General features: G+C 44.1%; 1 protein-coding gene across 1 annotated transcript in view; it reads left to right on the forward strand.

The window, feature by feature from the left end:
- Positions 1 to 980: 980 nt before the first annotated feature.
- LOC129327558 (E3 ubiquitin/ISG15 ligase TRIM25-like) overlaps positions 981 to 21,340 on the forward strand; it is a 32,315-nt gene continuing 11,955 nt past the window's right edge. The window contains exons 1-4 of the mRNA XM_054976311.1: positions 981 to 1,571; positions 5,286 to 5,381; positions 12,454 to 12,687; positions 19,728 to 19,890. Of these exons, the coding sequence (XP_054832286.1) occupies positions 981 to 1,571; positions 5,286 to 5,381; positions 12,454 to 12,687; positions 19,728 to 19,890 (1,084 nt within the window). The remainder of the gene's footprint in view (positions 1,572 to 5,285; positions 5,382 to 12,453; positions 12,688 to 19,727; positions 19,891 to 21,340) is intronic.

The raw sequence follows: 21,340 nt of genomic DNA on the forward strand, positions 1-21,340 counted from the left end.
ATTATTGCCAGTGGTTCCAAGGCTTTTAAACCCCGCCACCCACCCACCCCAGTCTCCAATTATCTTTGTCTTTCTCAAAATATTGATTACTGCAAAAAAAAATTCTGACTATTGCTATCTAAATAAATTACACATATTAGATCATTAGTTTCATTTATTTCAAAGCCAGATATGACTATTTCTGGAATATGTTCAGTTATCTGTCTCTTCTGGGTTTTTTTTAAAAATGTCAATTTTATATATCATAACAAGGCCTCACAGTTGTTATAAATCTGTGTGTGGTGTAAACTTTCAGTGTGACTTGAACCTGATGTTTTTTTTAACTAGGGGTGCAACAATATAATTAGTTAGATTAATAACAACAACATCAGATTTATATACTGCCCTTCAGGACAACTTAATGCCCACTCAGAGCGGTTTACAAAGTATGTTATTATTACCCCACAACAATCGCCCTGTCAGGTGTGGGAGGCTGAGAGAGCTGTGACTGACCCAAGGTCACCCAGCTGGCTTCAAGAGGAGGAGTGGGGAATCAATCAGTTCTCCAGTTTAGAGTCCCATTGCTCTTAACCACTACACCAAACTGGCTCAGTTAAAATCCTATGATGGGCTCAAAAAGTGCTCGTAATTAATTAGTAATATATCTTTAAAAATTAATTATGATTAATCTCTTCACTATAAAAAGTATGGGGTGGCTGGCACCATCTGTGGAATGTCATTGTCCTTTTATTCTCATGCAGGGAGGAAACCCTCTTCTAAGATGGGCCTGCTGCATACACATGTAAAAATAAAGATTATTTTTTCTTCAACATTATTATTTTATTCATATGTGGATATATGTTTTTAAAAACTCATGTGATTAATTACCTAATTGTCTTAAATGAATGACAGTCCTTTTAAAAACATTTTCTAGAACTTTGAGGCCTAGTCTTATTTGCTGAGTCCCACCTGAACCCTGCTCCGAAAGATTTTCTGTTGCTATGAAGAAGTCTGGCTTTCTTTTCCTTGAGGAAAACATTGTGTGTCCAATATGCCTTGAGGTGTTCAGAGACCCTGTCACTACAGCTTGCGGGCACAACTTCTGCATGGAGTGTCTGCGGGATTACTGGGATCACAAAGCTTTGACTGGGGAATGCCCCTACTGCCCTCAGTGCCGGGAGTCATTCAACTCAAGGCCTCAGCTCCGCAAAAATATAACCCTGGGAGAAATTGCCATGAGATTTGAACGAGAAGAAGCTCAGGGGTCAAGGAAGCTCCCCGTAGCAGGTCCCCAGGATGTCCCATGTGACTTCTGCTCTCCCAGGAAACTCAAAGCTGTCAAGTCTTGCCTGCAGTGCATGGCAGCTTTGTGCGAAAACCACATCCAGACCCACTATGAAGACAAGACCTTTAAAAACCATCAGCTGGTAGAACCTCTCAGTGACTTGAAGACCAGTGTGTGCCTGAAGCATCACAAGCTGTTGGAACTGCTTTGCAAAACAGAAGGCAAATTTATCTGCCAGGTTTGTGTCCGGGAGGAGCACAAGAATCATGAAGCCGTCTGTGTAAAGGAGGAAAGAGCCAAGAAAGAGGCAAGTATTGCACTTTTAAATGCATTCTGTAAGATCAACAACTAGTTTTCCAGGAAGGCAACTTTGAGAATACAGCAAATGTTGTGAAGTCAACACCCTATCATTCCGAAAAGCTACCCAACAACCCATTCTGTACTATACATATCATTTCCTTCATAACTCTTACTCCTCTGGGTTTGTTTAGTGGATTTTATCCCATCCTTCAGAGCTCAGAACACCTCCTCTCTGTTTTTAGCACTCAAAACAATCTTGTGAGATAGTGAGTGACTGGCCTGAGTCATCCAGCGAGCTTTATGACAGAGTGGGGATTTGAATTTGAGCCTCTATACGACACTGGCTCTCCACTGGCAACCAGAAGAGAATCAGGATTAGAGATGGGCACAGAACAAAAAAAACCCCAATGAACCAAGGAGGTTCATGGTTCATGGGGTTTAAATGCCCCTTTCCAGCCTTAACAGCGGCAGGGAAAGGGGCATTTAACAGTTTAAAGGGCCCTTTCCTGCCTTGCAAGCAGCAGGTCCCTTTAAACTATCAGCTGGCAGGCGGCAGGGGGGATCCCTCCTGCTGCCTGCCAGCTGATAGTTTAAAGGGACCTGCTCTTGCAAGTCCCTTAAAGGGGCAGTTTAAATGGCCCTTTCCCTGGGGAAATGGCCATTTAAACTGCCCCTGTAAATACGACCCAACAAACCAGAATATAGTTCGTGGAAGTTCCGTGAAAAGGAGCTTCTATGAACCCTGGTTTGCGAACCCCGAACCGGCCTGGTTTGTGGGTTTTTTTGGGTCATATTTAGGTTTGTGGCCATCTCTAGTCAGGACTCTCATCTCAACAGTGTATCCAGTAACTGATCTAGTCACAGTCCCCTCCATTCCCTTACCTTTCTGATTGTTTCTGCATTTCCATCAGGCAGAATGACTCTTGCTTCTTGTTTCTCTCATCACACACATTCATATGCAGGGGTTCATTCTGCAATTTACAGTCACATTTTGGGTGCGTATGTCTTCCCTAAAAAGTTTCCTGCCTGAAATGTATTCCACAATATCCTTATTTCCCTCACAAAGAGATGTCATGTGATTTCTGTACTTTATAAAGGAAACACATCTAGGAGGCAATGACTGGGAGGGGCACTCGAACACAACTCTCACCCCTTACTACTTTTTTTTCTAAACCTTTTTGTGGAAACTGCACATTTACACCTGTAAAAGCTAGGGTTGCCAACCTTCAGGCGAGGCTTGGAGGTAACCCAGAATTACAACTCATCTCTAGACTACAGAGATCAGTTGCCCTAGAGAAAATGGATGCTTTAAGGATGGACTCTATGACATGTTGAGGTCACTCCTCTCCCCAAATTCCACCCCCAAATCTCCAAGAATTTTCCATCCCAGAGCTGGCAACCTACTGAAGGCTAGGAAGACTAGGAAACTAAGCACTCTTTTTTAAGAACAGAAGAATCCAGTTCTGTTGGTACCTTATTTATTCTGTACTGTGGACTAGAGATGGGCACGAACTGGGAAAAAACCAAACCATACGGTTCGTGGTTCGTCAAATTTCACGAACCACAAACTTCGATGAACCTGCTCCTGGTTTGCAAACCGGTTTGTTTAGTTCATGAAAACATCACATCCAGGTCAGAAAATCATCACTTCTGGGTCAGAAGAAGGTCACTTCCGGGTCAGCAGAAGGTCTGTAGGAAGTCTATCCCGTTGCCTAGGAAACTGATTGATTGGCACCAGGTTGTCTGCAGTCACTAACCAAAAATGAACCAAATGAACCAGCCTAAAAGTTCGTGGCGGTTTGTCAGAAATGGGATCTGACGAACCGCAGTTTGCGAACCATGAACCAGCCTGGTTCGTGCTTAATTTTGGTTCGTGCCCATCTCTACTGTGGACTACATTCTGTTATCCAAGGCTTAGTTGTGTGAAACAAGCAAATGTTTAAGGGTTGCCAACTCTGGGTTGGAAAATTCCTGGAGATTTGGGGGTGGAATTTGGGGAGGGGAGTGACCTCAACAGGGTATACTACCATAGAGCCCAGCCTCCAACGTGCCCATTTTCCCCAAGGAAACTGATCTCTGTTGTCTGGAGATCAGTTGTAATTCCAGGACATCTTCAGGCCCCACCTGGAAGTTGACAACCCTACAGGAAACCGTATTCCTAAGGACTCACAGTAGGCCTCATCAAACTCTTAGCAGTAAATGTAAGCAGTTTTGGGATACTTGTAGTGTTTACAGCCTAATCTATCTAATCTTCTAGCCAGGCTGGGAAAGGAGAATATAATGAAAGTATAGGCGGGAAGTAGAAGGCCTGTGTTAGGAGGAAAAGTAACAGCATGTGGGAATCATGGGACCAAGGGAACTCTAACCAAACCATGATGGGAGAACAACAGGAGCTGTTGGGATGTGTGTGAGATGCAGAGGCTGGAACATAAACCTGGGGGTGTATCAATGATCAGGAGGGTATCTGTGTGCTGCCATCAAATCAACCCGGGTTGGACAGATGTTATTATCTGGCCTCTGGGGCTGGCTGAGAAAAAGGTATGATACTCACCTTTCTACTTTTAGCCTTTGATAAAGTGACTATTAAAAAGAGGGGGCACTTACAGTTGTTATAGATTTCTTTGTTCTTTTATTGTTTATATTGTTAAATAAAAAGTTAAAAAGAGGGGAAGCAATTGTATTCCATTGATGTTTAAAAACATGGAAAGAAATTATAGCTTTGAGCGACAATAATATTTATTCTCTTCGAATTTTATTTTATGCATATGCTTTTGATGATGTGATGGATTTAATCCAACAGTTATGAATGGGTTTATGTGTATGGTGGTATACATGTGTTCAAATGTGTAGGGGGACATTCCCATACAATAAACATAGAAGTAGCAATTAAGGAAGGACCCCTAAAGCCTTTGTAACTGTATTTATTGCTGGTTAACTTGACCTTTTAAACTGACATGTAGCATTCAGTGCTGACCCAATGTAGGTATTTTTGCCATTTTAATCGAGTACTTTTCACACATTATTTTTGCCCAGTTCAAACACATAATACATTGAGAAACAGGAAGTTACAGACTATGGTAAAGACCTACACTCTTCCATTAGCCTATTGTTCTTTATCTTGAATTGTGAAATTAGTTTAATTTCTTGGGCTTTTTTTCAGGATGTATTTTCAGGATTTCCCCTCTTTTTTCAGGATGTTCTAAAGTTTTCATGGAGGGAGTTAAAGGACTGAATGGTCAAAAAGCAAAATAATTATGCTGGCAGAATTGTTCATCTAGTTGTCATTCACTTGCTTGCAATGGGACCATCGTCACTTGTCACTCCTGCAGTGAACCAGTTAATGACGCTGACATAAAGATTGTTATATTTTGGAGGTGGCTCATTCTTAAGATTTTACACTTATTCCAAGTGGAACAAAAGAGTCAGTGGAGGACAGCATCATGTTCCATTACACTCGTGGTTCATGGCTGGGCTGGAATACTTTTGAAAATTAAAGCCAAGATCCTGAAGAACATACTAAATAGCCTTATATGTCATTCCACTGGCTCTCTTTTCCCTAACCTGTTATCCTGCAATGGGAGTTCAATAAGATCTTTTTGATAAAAGCATTCAGTGTTGCAACACAAACCAGTAGGACAACCGTGGATTCTCTAAGATCTATGCTATGAGAGATAAATGAACGTTCCAAGATACTGCTTCAGTGTTTTTAATTCTTTCCTAGATGGAGGTCAAGAGAATTCAAGCCAATGTGGAAAACCAGATTTTGATGTTGGCAGTAGATGGTCAGCAACACAGGGGCAGAGTGAACTACCTCTTGGTGAGAAACGCTTTTCAGATGACACCCAGCATAGGTTGAATATATGACATGCTATAGGATTGTGCCATTCCTTCTGTTTCTTGTCCATCTGTACAGTTTGGAAGCAAGTGCTGGCTCTTGCCACCTTGAAAGGTCTAGCAACTGCTGGACACGCAGTACCTTTCTCTGCTATTCTGTGGAACATCGTGGGGCCTACTTGTATGCCAGTCTGGTGTTGGATAGATACCGATATCCTTCCAGATTAGGTGCAAATCATCTTGGGGGAAAAATACTGAAAGCAAAGACAGCAAGGTTTAATGGTAGCTGAATTTTAAAAATTCCAGTGTGTTTTGCAGATCTTCAGGGAAACGTTCAAAGATGTGTATTGCCAGTGAATCTTTTCATAATAATAAAAGCACACAATGAATCACAGAACTGAAAGCACTATGTATGCTTATATATTAATAATAAATTCATAATAAATCCAAAAGACCTTTGTTAAGGGACGAGAAAGCCCACACTTCAATGAAATAAAAAGGGAACATAGGGTGAAAACCTCTATAAAACTGTTTTGTGTACGCATGTCACAAATTGTTTACATTAAACATATACATAGCCTTGGTTTTATTGACTAGAAACGTAGGCTGAGAGAGAAAGCGAAGACTAAACCCCTCATGACTGAGAATAACTTATTAGTTAAATGGACATATCTTCTTGTAAAACTTTTACAAGGAGCTATAACTATACTGCATGCCCATTGAACTTCCCGTCAAGTGAGTTTCTTTATACAGTTCAGTCCTGAGGGTTTATTCTTAGTTTTCTCACTCCTCTTTGGTTGTATTGAATTGAAACACAGGTGAGATGTATAGTTAAAGAAAGTGCATGTATAAAGTGCTATCAAGTCACGGCTGACTTACGGTGGAACGCCTCCCCTGTGGTTTTCAAGACAAGAGACTAACAGAGGCTGCTTGCCATTGCCTGCTTCTGCATTAGTGACCCTGGTCTTCCTTGGTAGTCTCCCGTCCAAGTACTAACCAGAACCAACCCAACTTAGATTCTGATATCTAACGAGATTGGACTAACCCGCGCCATCCAGGTCAGGTCAAAGAAAGGCAAATATAAAACAATTTCAGAAAGGTTTTTACCTTGTGTTCCCCTTTGATTTGTTGAACTATGGGCTTTTTTGCTCCTCAGGAAAGGTTTTAGGGTAGTTGTGAATGCACTATTACCAAGGCATAAATGATGATGCTTTAAATGATGTGGAAAAGAGCAAGAGTCCAGTAGCACCTATAAGACTAACAAAATTAGTGGTGGGGTATAAGCTTTCGTGAGCCACAGCTCACTTCTTTAGATACCACTAGAGTCCACCTGTCCTTATATCTTGGAGAGTGGAGTAATTACAGAGGCCGAATGATAATAGCCGGTGAATGAAAGACTGCTGAATTGCAACTGAATGTCAGACTGTGGCTAAATAAGGCACTCACTACAGGGTTCCCTTTAGAAGCAAACACAAGTCCATTGTTTGGAAAAGGAAACTTTACTGCAGAAAAGGTCCATTATAGTCCACTGTCCTGAATAGGAGAATCAGGATGGTACATGATCATTGTTACCAATGAAGAGCAAGCATAAGATACAGAGTAACAATACCCATCTGGATCAGCCTCCCCCCACAGTTCTCAAAACAACATCTCTCAGTCCTGGGAAGCTGCTCTCCTTCAAGGCCAATGCTTGGTAGAACGGTGTTAGACAAAACAGTCTCCTCCGGTGGGAATGCTGCATGGGAACTGGTGCACCTGGGAAGAGAACACTCAAACACTAGAAGCATTAGAAAATGGAGTCAGTACAGTTTAGATATACACTGGACCTGACATTCTGCCCCCCTTAAAACAGATCCCCCCCTGGCTTATATGGGTAGCGAGTATGAAAAGCTTTGGTTAGTCTAGGAGCATGAACATGTGCAGAGTGTACCCATTCATCGTAACCAGAATCAAAGTCCTTCCATCTAATGAGGTAAAAAAGCTGATTTCGTTTGAGTTTAGAGTCCAAGATTTGCTGTACCTCATAGTGTATTTGGTCGTCAATTAAAGTTGGAATGGGTGGAGCTTTGACGTGCCATTTGTTGTCGGTGGGAGCTTTCTTTAGAAGACTGACATGGAACGTGTCATGCACATGGCGCAGGTTCTTGGGCAAAGTTACAGCAACAGTCACTTTATTTATTATCTTGCGCACAGGAAAAGGTCCTAGGAATTTCAGAGCGAGTTTGCGGCTGGTCTGAGCAAGTTTTAAATTTTTTGTGGAAATATACACATGATCACCGGGTTGTAATTCCCATTCGGCCGCACGATGGCGGTCTGCGTATTTTTTGTAATCCAGTTTGGCTTTGTCAAGGTGCTTCTTAATAAGAGTCCATTGCTGCGCCGCCTCCCCCCACCACGAAGATACATCTGGCAATTTAGAGGAATGGAGAGGGGGGGCATCCAACGGGAAGGGATTGAAGTGAGTTCCGTAGACAATTTTGAAGGGGGCCTCCCCCGTTGAAGCGTGTACACTGTTGTTATATGAGAACTCGGCCAGAGGGAGAAGGTCCACCCAATTATCTTGTTGAAAATTAATGTAGCAACGAAGAAACTGTTCTAATATTTGGTTTGTTTTTTCGGATTGCCCGTCGGTTTGTGGGTGGTGGCTTGAACTGAGGCCTTGTTCAATATTCAACATTTTCAAAAGCTCCCGCCAGAAGTTGGCAACGAACTGTCCGCCGCGATCCGAAATCACCTTGGACGGAAAAGAATGTAATTTTACGATGTGTTTCAGAAACAAATCTGCTAGTTTTCGAGCGGAGGGTATAGTAGTACAGGGGATAAAATGAGCTTGTTTGGAGAACAGATCTACCACCACTAAAATGCAATTATGTCCTTTTGAGATAGGTAGATCAGTGATAAAGTCCATAGATATTATTTCCCAGGGTCTGTTTGGCGTTTCCAATGGTTGCAGGAGACCCGGAGGCTTCCCTTTTCTGGTTTTGGCGCTGAGGCAAATAGGACAGGAACTAACGTATTGGGAAATGTCTTTGCGCATGCCCGGCCACCAGAATTGTCTTTGGATGAGGTGCAAAGTTTTCAGATACCCATAATGTCCAGCAGTGGGAGCATCATGACAGCGCTGCAAAACTTCCAGTCGGAGGCTGTCTGGGACATAAAATTTGCTCCCGGCTAACCAATCCCCTTGTGGGGATTGGGTCAGTTTGCTTCGCGGAGCCCTATCCCCCTCCTTCTCAACCTCAGTTTTGAGTTTCGATTTCCACTCTTGGTTGGCCGGGAGGGGCTGCTTGGCATGGCTGCGAGTAGTCACCACGCCCCCAAGTTGCGTAGGTGAGAAACCATGTGTATATCATGTGTATATTTGTGATCATGTGATCATGTGTATATTTCCACAAAAACCTTCCATATCCATCAGTTTAGCTTCTAACTGTTGCATTCGACTTGCCCCCGGTTGCTCGCTTATTGAAGCTTCATTCGTTGCACTCACCGGGGACAAGGGGCCCCAAGGAGGAGGGTCCCCTTGGACGACTCTCGATCTCGCAGCTAGGATTCCCTTGGCCATACCCGTCACGGCCGAGATGCTGGTATCCACCGCATAGGTGCGACCTTGTATCTGCTCCCAACTTTGTTCAGGGACCTCCGTTGGCTCTTTCCATGAAACGAGTTCGGAGTAATCCCAACTCAGGGCGCCGCGGCGAGACGTGTCCCCCTCCGCCTGCTCGGATGTCCTGTTCCAATATCTCCATGGTTGGCTGCTGTCTAGCTCCGGGACGGTTCTTAGGCTTCGGCGCCCTTCCATCGAAATTAGTGGATGGAGTCCACCTGCCCGACGCTCTCTGGTTTCTCGGGGTCTGGCTCCCCACTCCGACGGGGTGGGTACCGAAATCAAAGGGAGAGCAGTCGCTTTCGGCCTTGCCCCGAGGTCAGCTTTGGTCTCGTCCCGAGTATTGAGATCGATGAGAGGCGGGGTGGAAGTGGAGGCTCCGGTTCCGTTCCCGGCTGCTCCCAGCTCCTGGGAGTCTTGGGCTTGCACGGGTTGATTGTCGGGAGACGCATACGGATCAAACAAAGGATCCCTGTCCGGGACAACCTTGGATTCCGTTGGGTCCGACTTAGACATGATTGGTAACAAAATGTCAGACTGTGGCTAAATAAGGCACTCACTACAGGGTTCCCTTTAGAAGCAAACACAAGTCCATTGTTTGGAAAAGGAAACTTTACTGCAGAAAAGGTCCATTATAGTCCACTGTCCTGAATAGGAGAATCAGGATGGTACATGATCATTGTTACCAATGAAGAGCAAGCATAAGATACAGAGTAACAATACCCATCTGGATCAGCCTCCCCCCATAGTTCTCAAAACAACATCTCTCAGTCCTGGGAAGCTGCTCTCCTTCAAGGCCAATGCTTGGTAGAACGGTGTTAGACAAAACAGTCTCCTCCGGTGGGAATGCTGCATGGGAACTGGTGCACCTGGGAAGAGAACACTCAAACACTAGAAGCATTAGAAAATGGAGTCAGTACAGTTTAGATATACACTGGACCTGACACTGATAACGAAGCTCAAGACAATGCATCCACCTGGACTGAATCGAGACAAAGGCTTCCTGTCTCATTACCAATGCTAATTTCTCCACACCCACTACCCCTCTGCATACCCCACCCTATTCCATCACACCTGCCTTTTGTCATTCAGCCCCTAATCACTCCACTCTCCAAGATATAAGGACAGATGGACTCACATTCTAGCTGTATTTGAAGAAGTGAGCTGTGGCTCACGAAAGCTCATCCCCTACCACTAATCTTGTTAGTCTTATAGGTGCTACTGGACTCTTGCTCTTTTCCACGACTAGAGACAGACCAAGACCGCTACCCATCTTGATCTCTCTTAAATGATGTGGTTCACATAGTAGCTTTATAATATATAGCCAAATATATGATTAATCATAACATTTGACTTTGCACGTTTACCTGAAGATCTGCAAAAAACATTGGGCATGTTTTGTATTGAACTACAATTGTATCTTAATGGCTTTGCCGTCATTCTTTTCTGGGTTTTGGTATGCCTCTCCCCCTCCCCCTTTGGCAGTTCACATTTGGGTAGCATCTGTACCACAGCTCTCTGTGGCGGACCAATTCCTGTCCTCCATTGCCCTCTCCTTGCTTTCTTTGTTTTCTCCTTTGCTGCATCTTTGGATCATTTGTGGATGTGCTCCTGAGCCTCAGTTCTGTCCCACGTGGCCATTGGCCTGACTTCTGACAGCTTCCATTCGGTCAGTGCATCCTAGTGGAAGCAGGAAGCCGAAGGAAATATTTCCTGAGAGGCTCCTCTCAAGATCCCTTGCAGTGTCCAACAGGTTGCTGGGGTGCAGTTCTTAGGCCCCACAATCCAAGGGCTGTAGCCCAGCATCTTTTACAACATTGCAAAGTATCTCAGAGCCTTGCTACAAGTGACATTTTACACGTGAAGGATAAAGGATCATTTTCGCAAGTCTTTCTGGGAACTGAAGTTCCTCTCCCCCACCCGTTTTCCTTCTGTTCCTTCCCCTCACTGCCTGAAGAGACAGAGAGAGCCTATGGCAACATCAGCGTTTGCAAATCGTCTTGCTGGGGTGGGGGGAATGCTCTGGAGAAAGCTGAGAAAGTTGCAGCTGCCTGCCCCAAAGATCATTGAGAGCAGGCTTGTGACTGGAGGAACGATTTGCAAAAGTTGCTGTTGCCGCAGGCTTTCTCTGTCTCTTCAGGCAGTGAGGGGAAGGAACAAAAGGAAAAGGGGTGGGGGAGAGGAACTTCGGTTCCCAGAAAGACTTGCGAAAATGATCCTTTATCCTTCACGTGTAAAATGTCACTTGTAGCAAGGCTCTCAGTATGCATATTTTAGGTTGCATGTTGCTTTTCCCCCCTTTTTTTTTGCATTCCTAAAAATATTACAGACCCAAGCAACTGCTTGTGTTCCTTCCGCAGTTAGCCTGGTCTTGCCAAAATACTGTATTGTCGATATATTGTATATTGAGCTGTTACTCTGATGGACCATTACATTAAATACAGCGGCTAAATACCATTGCTTGCTCCGAAAGAGGCAAACTGCTGGCAAACATCCCTGCACAAATGAGCAGGTGAAGATTTTTCTGCTGTGGAGTGATGATGCCTCCTGCTTTCACTCAAACAACATACCAATAACCTCTGGATCAATGTCTTCTTCAGTACTCTCTCCCTTCTGCTCCAAGTGAAGTGACCGCTTGATGATGATCATAGATCCAGAGGAGCTAGCCCTGTTAGTCTGCAGTTGCAAAATAGTAAAGAGTCCGGTAGCACTTTAAGACTTAAGTCTTAAACCAACTTTATTGTAGCATAAGCTTTCGAGAACCACAGCTCTCTTCGTCAGATGCATCTGATGAAGAGAGCTGTGATTTTCGAAATCTTATGCTACAATAAAGTTGGTTAGTCTTAAAAGTGATACTGGACTCTTGATGATGATGCACCACTAGACTAGTAAGTTTACCGCACATTTTTGGTGACTTATTTTTCTTTTAAAAACAGACTTCATTCCCTTTATAAACTGTTACTGTGGGGGAGAGGAGTTGTGATGTCACAGTAGGGTTGCCATCCTCCAGGTAGTGGCTGGAGATCTCCCGGAATTACAACTTGTCTCCAGGCCACAGAGATCAGTTCACCTGGAGAAAATGGCTACTTTGAGGGGTGGACTCTATGGAATTCCCTCCCCAAACCCCACTTTCTCCAGGTTTCTCCAAGTTTCACCCCCCAGATCTCCAGGAATTTCCCAACTTGGAGCTGGCAACCCTAAGTCACAGGCACCCAGCTGCCAGTCAGAACTGGGCACAACCACTTCTGCTGAAAACTGGTAGAATCACTTTCTCAATGCTGCCAAGGAGCTTGTGCGTCTGATCAAAGTGAGGATGAGTGTGGTTCAACAATGGCTTCACCACTCTCATTATGTGCACCTTTGTGCAACCAAACAATTGTGGAGAAAGGTATTAGATAAAGGTAGCCCATGAAGAAAACACAGTGGTTTGGGTGTTTTCTTCCCATTCTAGAAAGTGGTGAAGACGGCCAGAGATGAAGTGAGCCGGACCTTTGCTGAGGTATTCAAGGAGCTCAAATGGCTGCAGACCAAACTGATGGACTTCATAGATCGCGAAGAAAGATCAGCTTTAGTGGAAATGGGAAACTCCATTCAGGACAGGCAGGAGGGACTGGACAGTCTCAAAAAGCAGAACTTCTGGCTGGCAACGCTGGTTGACGACCCGAGTGATTTTCAGTTCCTGCAGGTATGAGTTTCACCCTTCCTCTTTGTAGCTAGAATTCAGTCACGTCCACTCTCACATATATCTGATGATGTGGTTGCCAATTTTAAAAAATGCCCCCAGGAGATGGCTGCCACAGGGATAAGGAAAATAGTAACAACAACGTTCGATTTATATACCGCCCTTCAGGATGACTTACCCACTCAGAGTGGTTTACAAAGTTATTATTATCCCCACAACAAAACACCCTGTGAGGTACGTGGACACCCTGTGAGGTGGGTGGGTGCCATTGAGGCAAGAAAAGCCAAACTGTCCTGCCCACAAAGCAGCCATCTGGGCTTTATTGTGATCTTACCCAAAAATTTGCAGCAAAGCAGGCTTCAGAAAGATCAGATAAACTCTGGGAGGTGTACGAATGTACCATGATGATGTGAAGAAGCAGGGGGGGAAACCCACTTCCAATTCGCACTGAACCCAGAGCAAATAACCCATGTGGAAAGGGCTACCATCGCATCTCTCCTAGTGCATTTAGCTGGAGAGTGCTTTCCCTTCTTCCTGTGCTGCCTCATTTGGCCCCTGGTTGCTTGCTGCCATCTCTGCCCCCCTCAGGCCCCCTGCTTTTGAGAATGCAAGTGCACCACAGCTGATTTCCTGAGAGGGATGTGGCTTATTCCCCAGCATGAGGACTGTGTATGGCAGCAACAGATTGCCACCCAGCGTCTGTTCTAGCATTGAGTCCCTGGCATGCCACAGTCAAACACACATTAGAAAGAGAGTTCACTGTTTAATGATTGGACAATCGACACCAGACTTTTTCTCTGTGGTCTGAAAAAGTGAGCTGTGACTCACGAAAGCTCATCCCCTACCACAACTTTTGTTAGTCTTATAGATGCTACTGGACTCTTGCTCTTTTCTACTGCTATAGACAGCTTAACACGGCTACCCATCATGATCTATCTCTGTGATTGACACTCATGGATTCTTCAGAAGTCAAACAACATTTCTATCTCTAACACTGCAATCCTAAACAGAATTACTCCGGTCTAAGCCCATTGGCATCAATGGGTTTAGACTGGAGTAAGTCTGCGTAGGATTGCACTGTAAGAATCGCATCTCCTGTACCCACTTATGGCAATTTCCTTCCTGTGCCCACTTACAATTTATTTCGTTTCTAACTCCATTGCGGCATTATCCTTTCCATTATCCTTTCCTTGCCACGCTGATATGGAAGATGAGCTGGTGAGCCAACCTTGCCTCCATTCCCTTCCTTCCCACTTTACCACCGCTTATTAGATGTCCCCACCCCTCTCTATTTTTCTTTCAGTACAGCAAAACTAACAGAATGGTGGCAAAAATTTTGTTTCACCCATTATCTCTTTAAAAAATACTCATTTGGAAATATATATTTGCACCACCTGTGATGTGGATGAGACTGTTCTGAAGGGGGGGGGGGGAATGTATTTTTAAGATCCTTTCCCCAAATACAGCCACTGCAGAAAAGATTCCTCCAGGCACCGTAATTGCTTGGGGAGGGATGGGATCTCCCAAAAGGCAGTATGTAGGTCAGCAAGTTTTTCTTTGCAGCCAGGTTCTTGCACTCTCTGGGTTTTGCTTCCCAGCCCCAGGAGTTTAACTTTGTATGCTTGGACTGTTTGCCAGTACTGTCCTGCACTCCCCCACCCCCCTCACCTGTTCCCTTGGGCCCTCCAGCGAAAAGAAGTGCAATTCTTTCATTTTCCTTGTGCTTCCAGCTGTGGGTTAGAGAATAACATAGAACAAGGCTACTATGTTTTTTTAAAAATAAGCTGTTTTTGATAGTGATGTAAATTGTCCCGGAGGGCAACCTGCATGCAGTGCAGTCCACGGAGGATGGTTGCATGTGGCACTGGCTATTAGTTTTTCCACTTAGCAATGGTTCTTCAGGGTCGGAGACATTCTCAGCCCTGCTGCCTGGAGTTGCCAGGGACTGAGCCTGGAATCGTATTCATATAATGTTCCTATAAAGTATGTGACAACTAAAATTGTTGGAAGGTGACCAGATAAATCTTAATTGACATATAAAGTATGTGCTGTGTTACCGATTGAATGTAATTAGAAGGCTTCTGATGGTAGAGAAGCAACATTGCTGAGGAATCTGATACTCCTATGTGGTCTCCTAACCACTTCTATTCTTCTTGAAACTGAAATTGCTTTTTCTTTCTGTTGTAACACCTCTCGCCCCTGTTATTGACCTAGGAGAGAGTAAATCCTTAAATGATTGTTCTAGGCTGAGTGGACAGCCCGTGCCTCTTCTTCTGCCATATTCCTCATGTATTTTGGACTGGTGCTCTGAACCAGTGCACTGGTGGTGCTGGAAAGTGCCATGGAGTCACAGCCAACTTAAGGCGACCTGATAGGGTTTTCAAGGCACAATCCAAAAAGAGGTTGTTTCCATTGCCTGTCTCAGAGCCAAGCTACAAGTGACGCCTGACACCGGTTGGACACTTGTCAGCTTCCCTCAAGTTTTGATGGGAAATGTAGGCATCCCGGTCTTGCAGCTGTAATGAAGAGCCAAGCCGTAAAACCAGGACGCCTACATTCCCCATCAAAACTTGAGGGAAGCTGACAAGTGTCCAACCTGTTTAAGGCGTCACTTGTAGCCTGGCTCTCAGTGTAGCAACCCTGGCTTTCCTTGGTGGTCTTAGCTTAGCTTCTGATATTGGCCTAGCCTGGGTCATCCAGGTCGCGGTAACTACTGGACTGGTGGAGGATAAAGGGCATTTTCCTATGGCCAGACTTGGTGGCACAGACTTTCGTCACTTGCCTGCCCTTTGATTGCTCATGCTTTTTGTTTACATAATATGTTTCTTCCCTCGTGGCTGCATTAGATCCTAACTCCGGTGGCAGCAGCCTTTGCCTGTAAGATCCAGCCACTCTGCAATTTAGAATATAAATGTTTCTGCAGTATAAATCACTCCTGGGTTTAAAACTTTTAGTGAGTTGCAGCAGAGAATACCTCTTTTGCTTATCTCCATCCCCACCAAAGGCATGTTATTTTATTCCGTATTCGAAGAGTTTGGACTGTAGAAACACAAATACACAGGTGACTTAAACTGAATGCAATAGTAGGAGAGAAAATGGCTTCTGTACCATTTTGGAATGATATTTTGAAGGCATCAATAGAACTGAGTGGTAGGGATGGACAGAGGTTGAATGTGCCAACCAACTGCATGCAACTGCAGTATTTGAAGGGTGCTGTTCTCCAGATAAACCACAGAAGTGACGGTTTGAGTTGGCGCAATGAGGAGGGCAGAGATGGACTGCAGGGTCTCTAACTGCTCCCAGCCGTTAGTAGCAGAGGTGGTAACTGGCCCCATGAGATGGGCCTGCACTGCTTAGACAGCTGGTAGAAGGCAGGCTCATGGTAATGGGTATGCCTTGCTTTCTGTGACCAGATTATCTTGAATGGGCTCTGATTTGTGCCCACAGCAACAAACAGCACAGCACAGCAGTAAAGCATTATCCCAATGGCTGTAGACATTATTGACTGGTAAATATTCAGAAGTTCTTTTAATCTGAAGGTGGTAATACGATGACTGCCCACACAGGATTATCTGTGGCATTTATCTCTTCATTACATTTCCATCCACCCCTCCTCTGAGGAGATCAAAGCAGAGCTTAAAAATACGTAGAGACTTGCCCAAGGACACCCAACGTGTTTCATAGATGTGCAGGAATTTGAACCTGGTTTCCTGCATCTAATCATAGGCTACCCACTGTGCCTCGCTGGCTCTCAACTGGTATCCCAAAATGGTTCACACTACTCAGGACTGAGGGCTGTGCTCCTGCTCCTTTCCACTGGCTCTGCTTTACTATCACCTCCCAGTTCTTTGCAAAGAACTGTTCAGCACACTTGTTCTCTGATCCTGTTGCCTCCTCCCAGCTCTCATCCTTCCATCCCATCCTGTCATCTGTCCCAGATAATTACAAAGGAATTATCACATTACAAAGGAAAATAGGAATTCCCAGTCCCACGTTTCCCTCATAAATCTAATGTTGAAGCAGAGAGATGAATGGACAGTGGAGCATTTGCAGGGGAGAATCAGGCAGGAGGGGGTTCTTAATCCTTTCCCAACCACTATTTCTTTCCCTGCAAATACTGTCCCCCCCAAGGTAGGTCTTAATTTTTTCTCCTTAGCAAGGCTGTGAGAATGGAAGTAAGTCCCATTTGGAGGGGAAACAGGAGGGCAGCTGAGAAATAGGATTTGCAGTGATAACTAGGATCTGAAAGGATATTCCACCCCCCCCAAACTCATCTGCTTATACACGATTATAAGTGCCCGCATTTGCATTATCTTATGGCAGAAATACATGCTGGCCTACATTGAATCATGTGTGCATGGAAGGCAGGAAGAATTTCCCCATATTCCTTTCCAAACCAGAAGCTACTTTCATACCCCCTGTCATGATCTGGCTGTGCCAGGAAGGCCTAGCAAGTTCTCAGAAGCCTGTTAGCAGTGGGAGTAGGCCTGCCTACAATTCCCAGGAGCCCCTGGGCCATTTTGGCGTCCTTTTTGGCCAATCAGAACACAGCTAGTGCTATATAAGTCTGGAAGGGGAAAAACCTGTGTTCTTTCTCCCAGGGAGAAGGCCTGGGGAGGTTTCTGCTAGGGAGAAAGGCCCTCATCCAGGTAGGGTGAGAAGACAGGCCTGGCAGACAGAGGGACAGTGAGTTCAGTTGCGCTAGGGCCTTTTGTTTATTTTGCTTTCACCCATCTATTGTTGCTAAGGCACCTTGTTTGCTTCTTTGTTTGTTTGATATTAACAGACCTTGTAAATAAATCCTTTTATTGTTACTCTGCTGGGTCCTCACGCCTGTTTATTGGACAAGCTACTGAGGTCAGAAGGGTTGGGAGGGTACTCTGGGTCTTCCCAAGGGACCCTAAATCCCAGCGTGGTGGCAGCGTAAGTTGGCTCACCCTACCTGAGGCATGACACCCCAAAAAGATCATTCTTGATGTAGGATTTGTGCTGAAGAATAGCCATGCAGGTTGGGGTCCTGCAGTGAGGAGGGCCTTGATGTCACACCCCTTTCTCTCTGCTATCACTGGAGCTGTTCTTGCTGAGGAGACAGAAGAAGGCATTCCCCCTCCTTCTCTGTCATTGTTGCAGCTGTCCAATTTGCACGGTTATTACATTGTGCGGGTCCTTGAACCCTACATATGATTTCTTTACGGGGTCAGAAGGGATTGCCTCGGTGTTATCCTGGATCCAGCATTGCTGCTAGAGAAGCAAGTTAACGCACCTGCAAAAAAAAAAAAAGCCTCCACATTTAGTTTAGCCTGAATGATGGGCCCCTATCTTGACATGGCCGATCTGGACACCTGGATCCACATCACAATAATGGCGAGAGTAGACTAATGTAATACACGCTACGTAGGTCTCCCCTTGGAGACTCCAGCTGGTGCAGAATAATGCAGCTCGATTATTATCAGGAGCTAGGCAGATGTGCATATTCTGTAGTCACTCCAGTGGTTACTCATCAGTTACCAGGCTCAATTCAAGGTGTTGGCTATCACATACAAAGCCCTTCATGGCTTTGGTCCCTCTCACCTGCAGGACTGCCTCTCTCTCTCTCTCTCTCTCTCTCTATGTTTGACCATGGCAGCTTCTCTCATCTGAACAAGGCCTTCTGCAAGTGCCACCAAGCAAATGGGCAAAATCAGCAACTGTCTGCACACATGCACTCTCTTTTGTCCCCCACCCCTCCCGCCCCACCTTATGGAATGGCCTACCAGATGATATCAGGAGGACTCCCACTACTTAGCTTTCAGCAAGTTGTGCAAAACTGAATTATTCTGTAGGGCTTTTTTACACAGGTAGGGCAACTAAACTATAAGGAAATGGTTCAAAGAGGTGCATTGATAAAGGGATAGGGACTACAGACTATATTACTGTGTACTGTCTGTTGCTATAAGTGTACTACTACTGGATAGTTTCATTTTTGTGCTCTTTGATATGCCATGTTTAGTTGTTTATGCTTTGTTTCAGCTCTGTATAGGATTTCTGCTTGTTTTAAAGTTTCTGCATATTTGCATCCACATACTCTATTGCATTGTTTATTAGATGTGAGAGCCGTTGATCGTATTGAGTTATACTGTATAATCTGCCTTAAATCTCACTGAGAAAGGCAGACTATAAAGAACTTAAATGAAATAAAAAGTAAAATTGGAGGAACTGAGAAGAATGTGAGAATAATCGATGTTCCACGAACACATGGTTGGATACAGGCCATTATATGTAGTTCTATGATTTTTTTAAAAAAAGCACTTGTTTTTCTTTTTTCAAATGCAGCCATTGGGGCTCTTTTTTCTGAGCAGGAGAAGAGGGGTGTTAAACCTTTTTTTCTCCTGCCGTTTCCCTGCTGAAAATCAACCACATGTTACTTGTTCCTCTTCTAGGGAAAACTATTTCCTCCCAAGTAAAAGCACCTTGGAGATAGCATTTTTCTCATCAAGAAGCAGCATTGAAGAAATGGTTTAAAAGCCCCTCCCCACACACCATTCTGTTCTGTGAAAAAGCAGCCACAGTGGCTGGAAGTAGTCTTTTAAAACCATTTGGGAATTATATGGTAATGGAATGTGTTGTTTGGCCCTCAGCAAACATGAATTTTCGAATATGCGTTTTTGCCAAAATAAAGTTTAGTCTACTGAAAGGTTTGTTTGTACCCCCCTCACTAGACAAGACACAGTCTAGATAATGATCCACAGTCTTTTGGAGAATCCGAAAGGGGAAATGATGTTAAAAATTTAAACAAAACTCTCTCCTGCACTAACGCCACAATCTCAAAGGATAGAATCTTGACAATTTTTTTCTAATATTCACCACAATATTTGACACGTTCAGTTTACCAAGCTAAATATTTCATTATGCCCTCTTCTTATAATGGCATATAGATCATAAAACTTGTCTGAAAGCACATAGTCGTAAGTGCCAAAGACCAGAGCCAAGAAAATATAAATTCATTGCTCCGAAAAGTATTTTGGTAAATTGTAATCCCTTCTAAAACCTGGTTACTTCTACAGGACTTCCCAAAAATAAAGACAATGTCAGGTTGCACAGAAGCTTTGATTGGTCTGAAATGTGAGGAACCCACCAGTTTTGTAGGGCTCAAACAGACACTGAGTGACTTGAAATCGCAGTTATCCATGGTTGGACTCTGCTTTATCAACAAAGTCCTTCAGAAAGGTGAGTAAGCTGTGCTGGCGTGAAGGTGGCTGGTTACAGGCAGCATAACAGAACGAGGATCGTATGCCTCTGGAGGCCAAAGTCGATGTGATGCTGGGTATCTGTGAACTCGTCAGAAGGGGAAATTAACATCTGGTTAAAAGAAATGTATGTTTCTGACACAACTGACTTGCCCTTTTATTTCTATGACTCTGGAAAAAGCGTGTGGGCGGTGACACTTTATGTGGCATTATTGCAGAGTATTTCCTGGGGAGAATGGGTCCTTGAACAGCATAGGGTTGCCAACGTGCAGGTGGGGCCTGGAGATCGCCTGGAATTACAACTGATCTTCAGGGATTAATTTGACACCAATTTCCTAATGCCCATTGGCTCATAAGCAAATGAGATTTGTTCTCTTGCTACTTCCTCCTGTATTCAGTAGATGGTGGCAACTGAGTTTCTGACTCCTGTTATTGTCAGAGGGAAGAATTAAGGTATGTGTTAAAAATCTCTCGCCCACCCTGATTCCCACAATCCTCAGAAGAGAAATTTGTCAGACAAAGGGGGGGGGGCAATCAATTAGGATGATTCTAGGGCTGCCAACCTCCAGGTGGTAGCTGGAGATCTCCTGGAATTACAACTGTTGGGGAAATTGTTAAATCATTCAGTATACCAATATGAAGTCGTCCTCCCCTTTTACTTAGCCTGAGTAATTAACCAAAGCTTCAAAATTGATGATCTCAGAAGTAAAGTTTATTTTCCAATAAATCTGATCCACATAAGCAGATAGCAAAAGTGCATACCAGAATTTGGTAGCATCCACTTTTATACTTTTCAAAAGGAGAAGATACAAGTAAACAATTTTGTTTACAGAAGAAGTAATGATTACATGAATATGTAAACAGTCAAGTGAATATATATACTATCAAATGAAAGTTACATGATGTTCAAATATGATGGATTGACAGGTTAAGTTTATATCTGCTTTGAGTCAAGTACTATAAACAAAATCCTAAGACTCTAGTGATATCTAGACATGGCTGAGAGAGAAGGACAGTAATGGAAAACATCCAAGCCTTTATCAACTCAAAGACTGATATGCTTGCTAAGTTCAATTTGGCCTTTATCTTGTACGCACAGGAAGAACAGAGTAAAATGAAATAATAATCATAAAATATGTGTGAGCACATGTTAATCCGAGACAATTTAGTTACTCTAGGGCATAGCAAAGATAGGTGACATAAAGAAAGAGTAGTGTATCCCAGAATTCTCTAACACAACTGATCTCCAGACTATGAAGATCAGTTCCTGTGTAGGAAACGAAAGCTTCAGAGGGTAGCTTCTATGGTATCACATCCCCTCTGAGGTCCTCGCCAGACTCCATCCTTCTCAGGTACCACCCCAAAATCTCCAGGAATTTCCCAAGCTGCAGTTGGCAACCCTAGGTCCAGGGCACTGCATAGGGCTACCA

The sequence above is a fragment of the Eublepharis macularius genome, chromosome 4 (genome assembly GCF_028583425.1).
Source record: "Eublepharis macularius isolate TG4126 chromosome 4, MPM_Emac_v1.0, whole genome shotgun sequence".
NCBI lineage: Eukaryota > Metazoa > Chordata > Lepidosauria > Squamata > Eublepharidae > Eublepharis > Eublepharis macularius.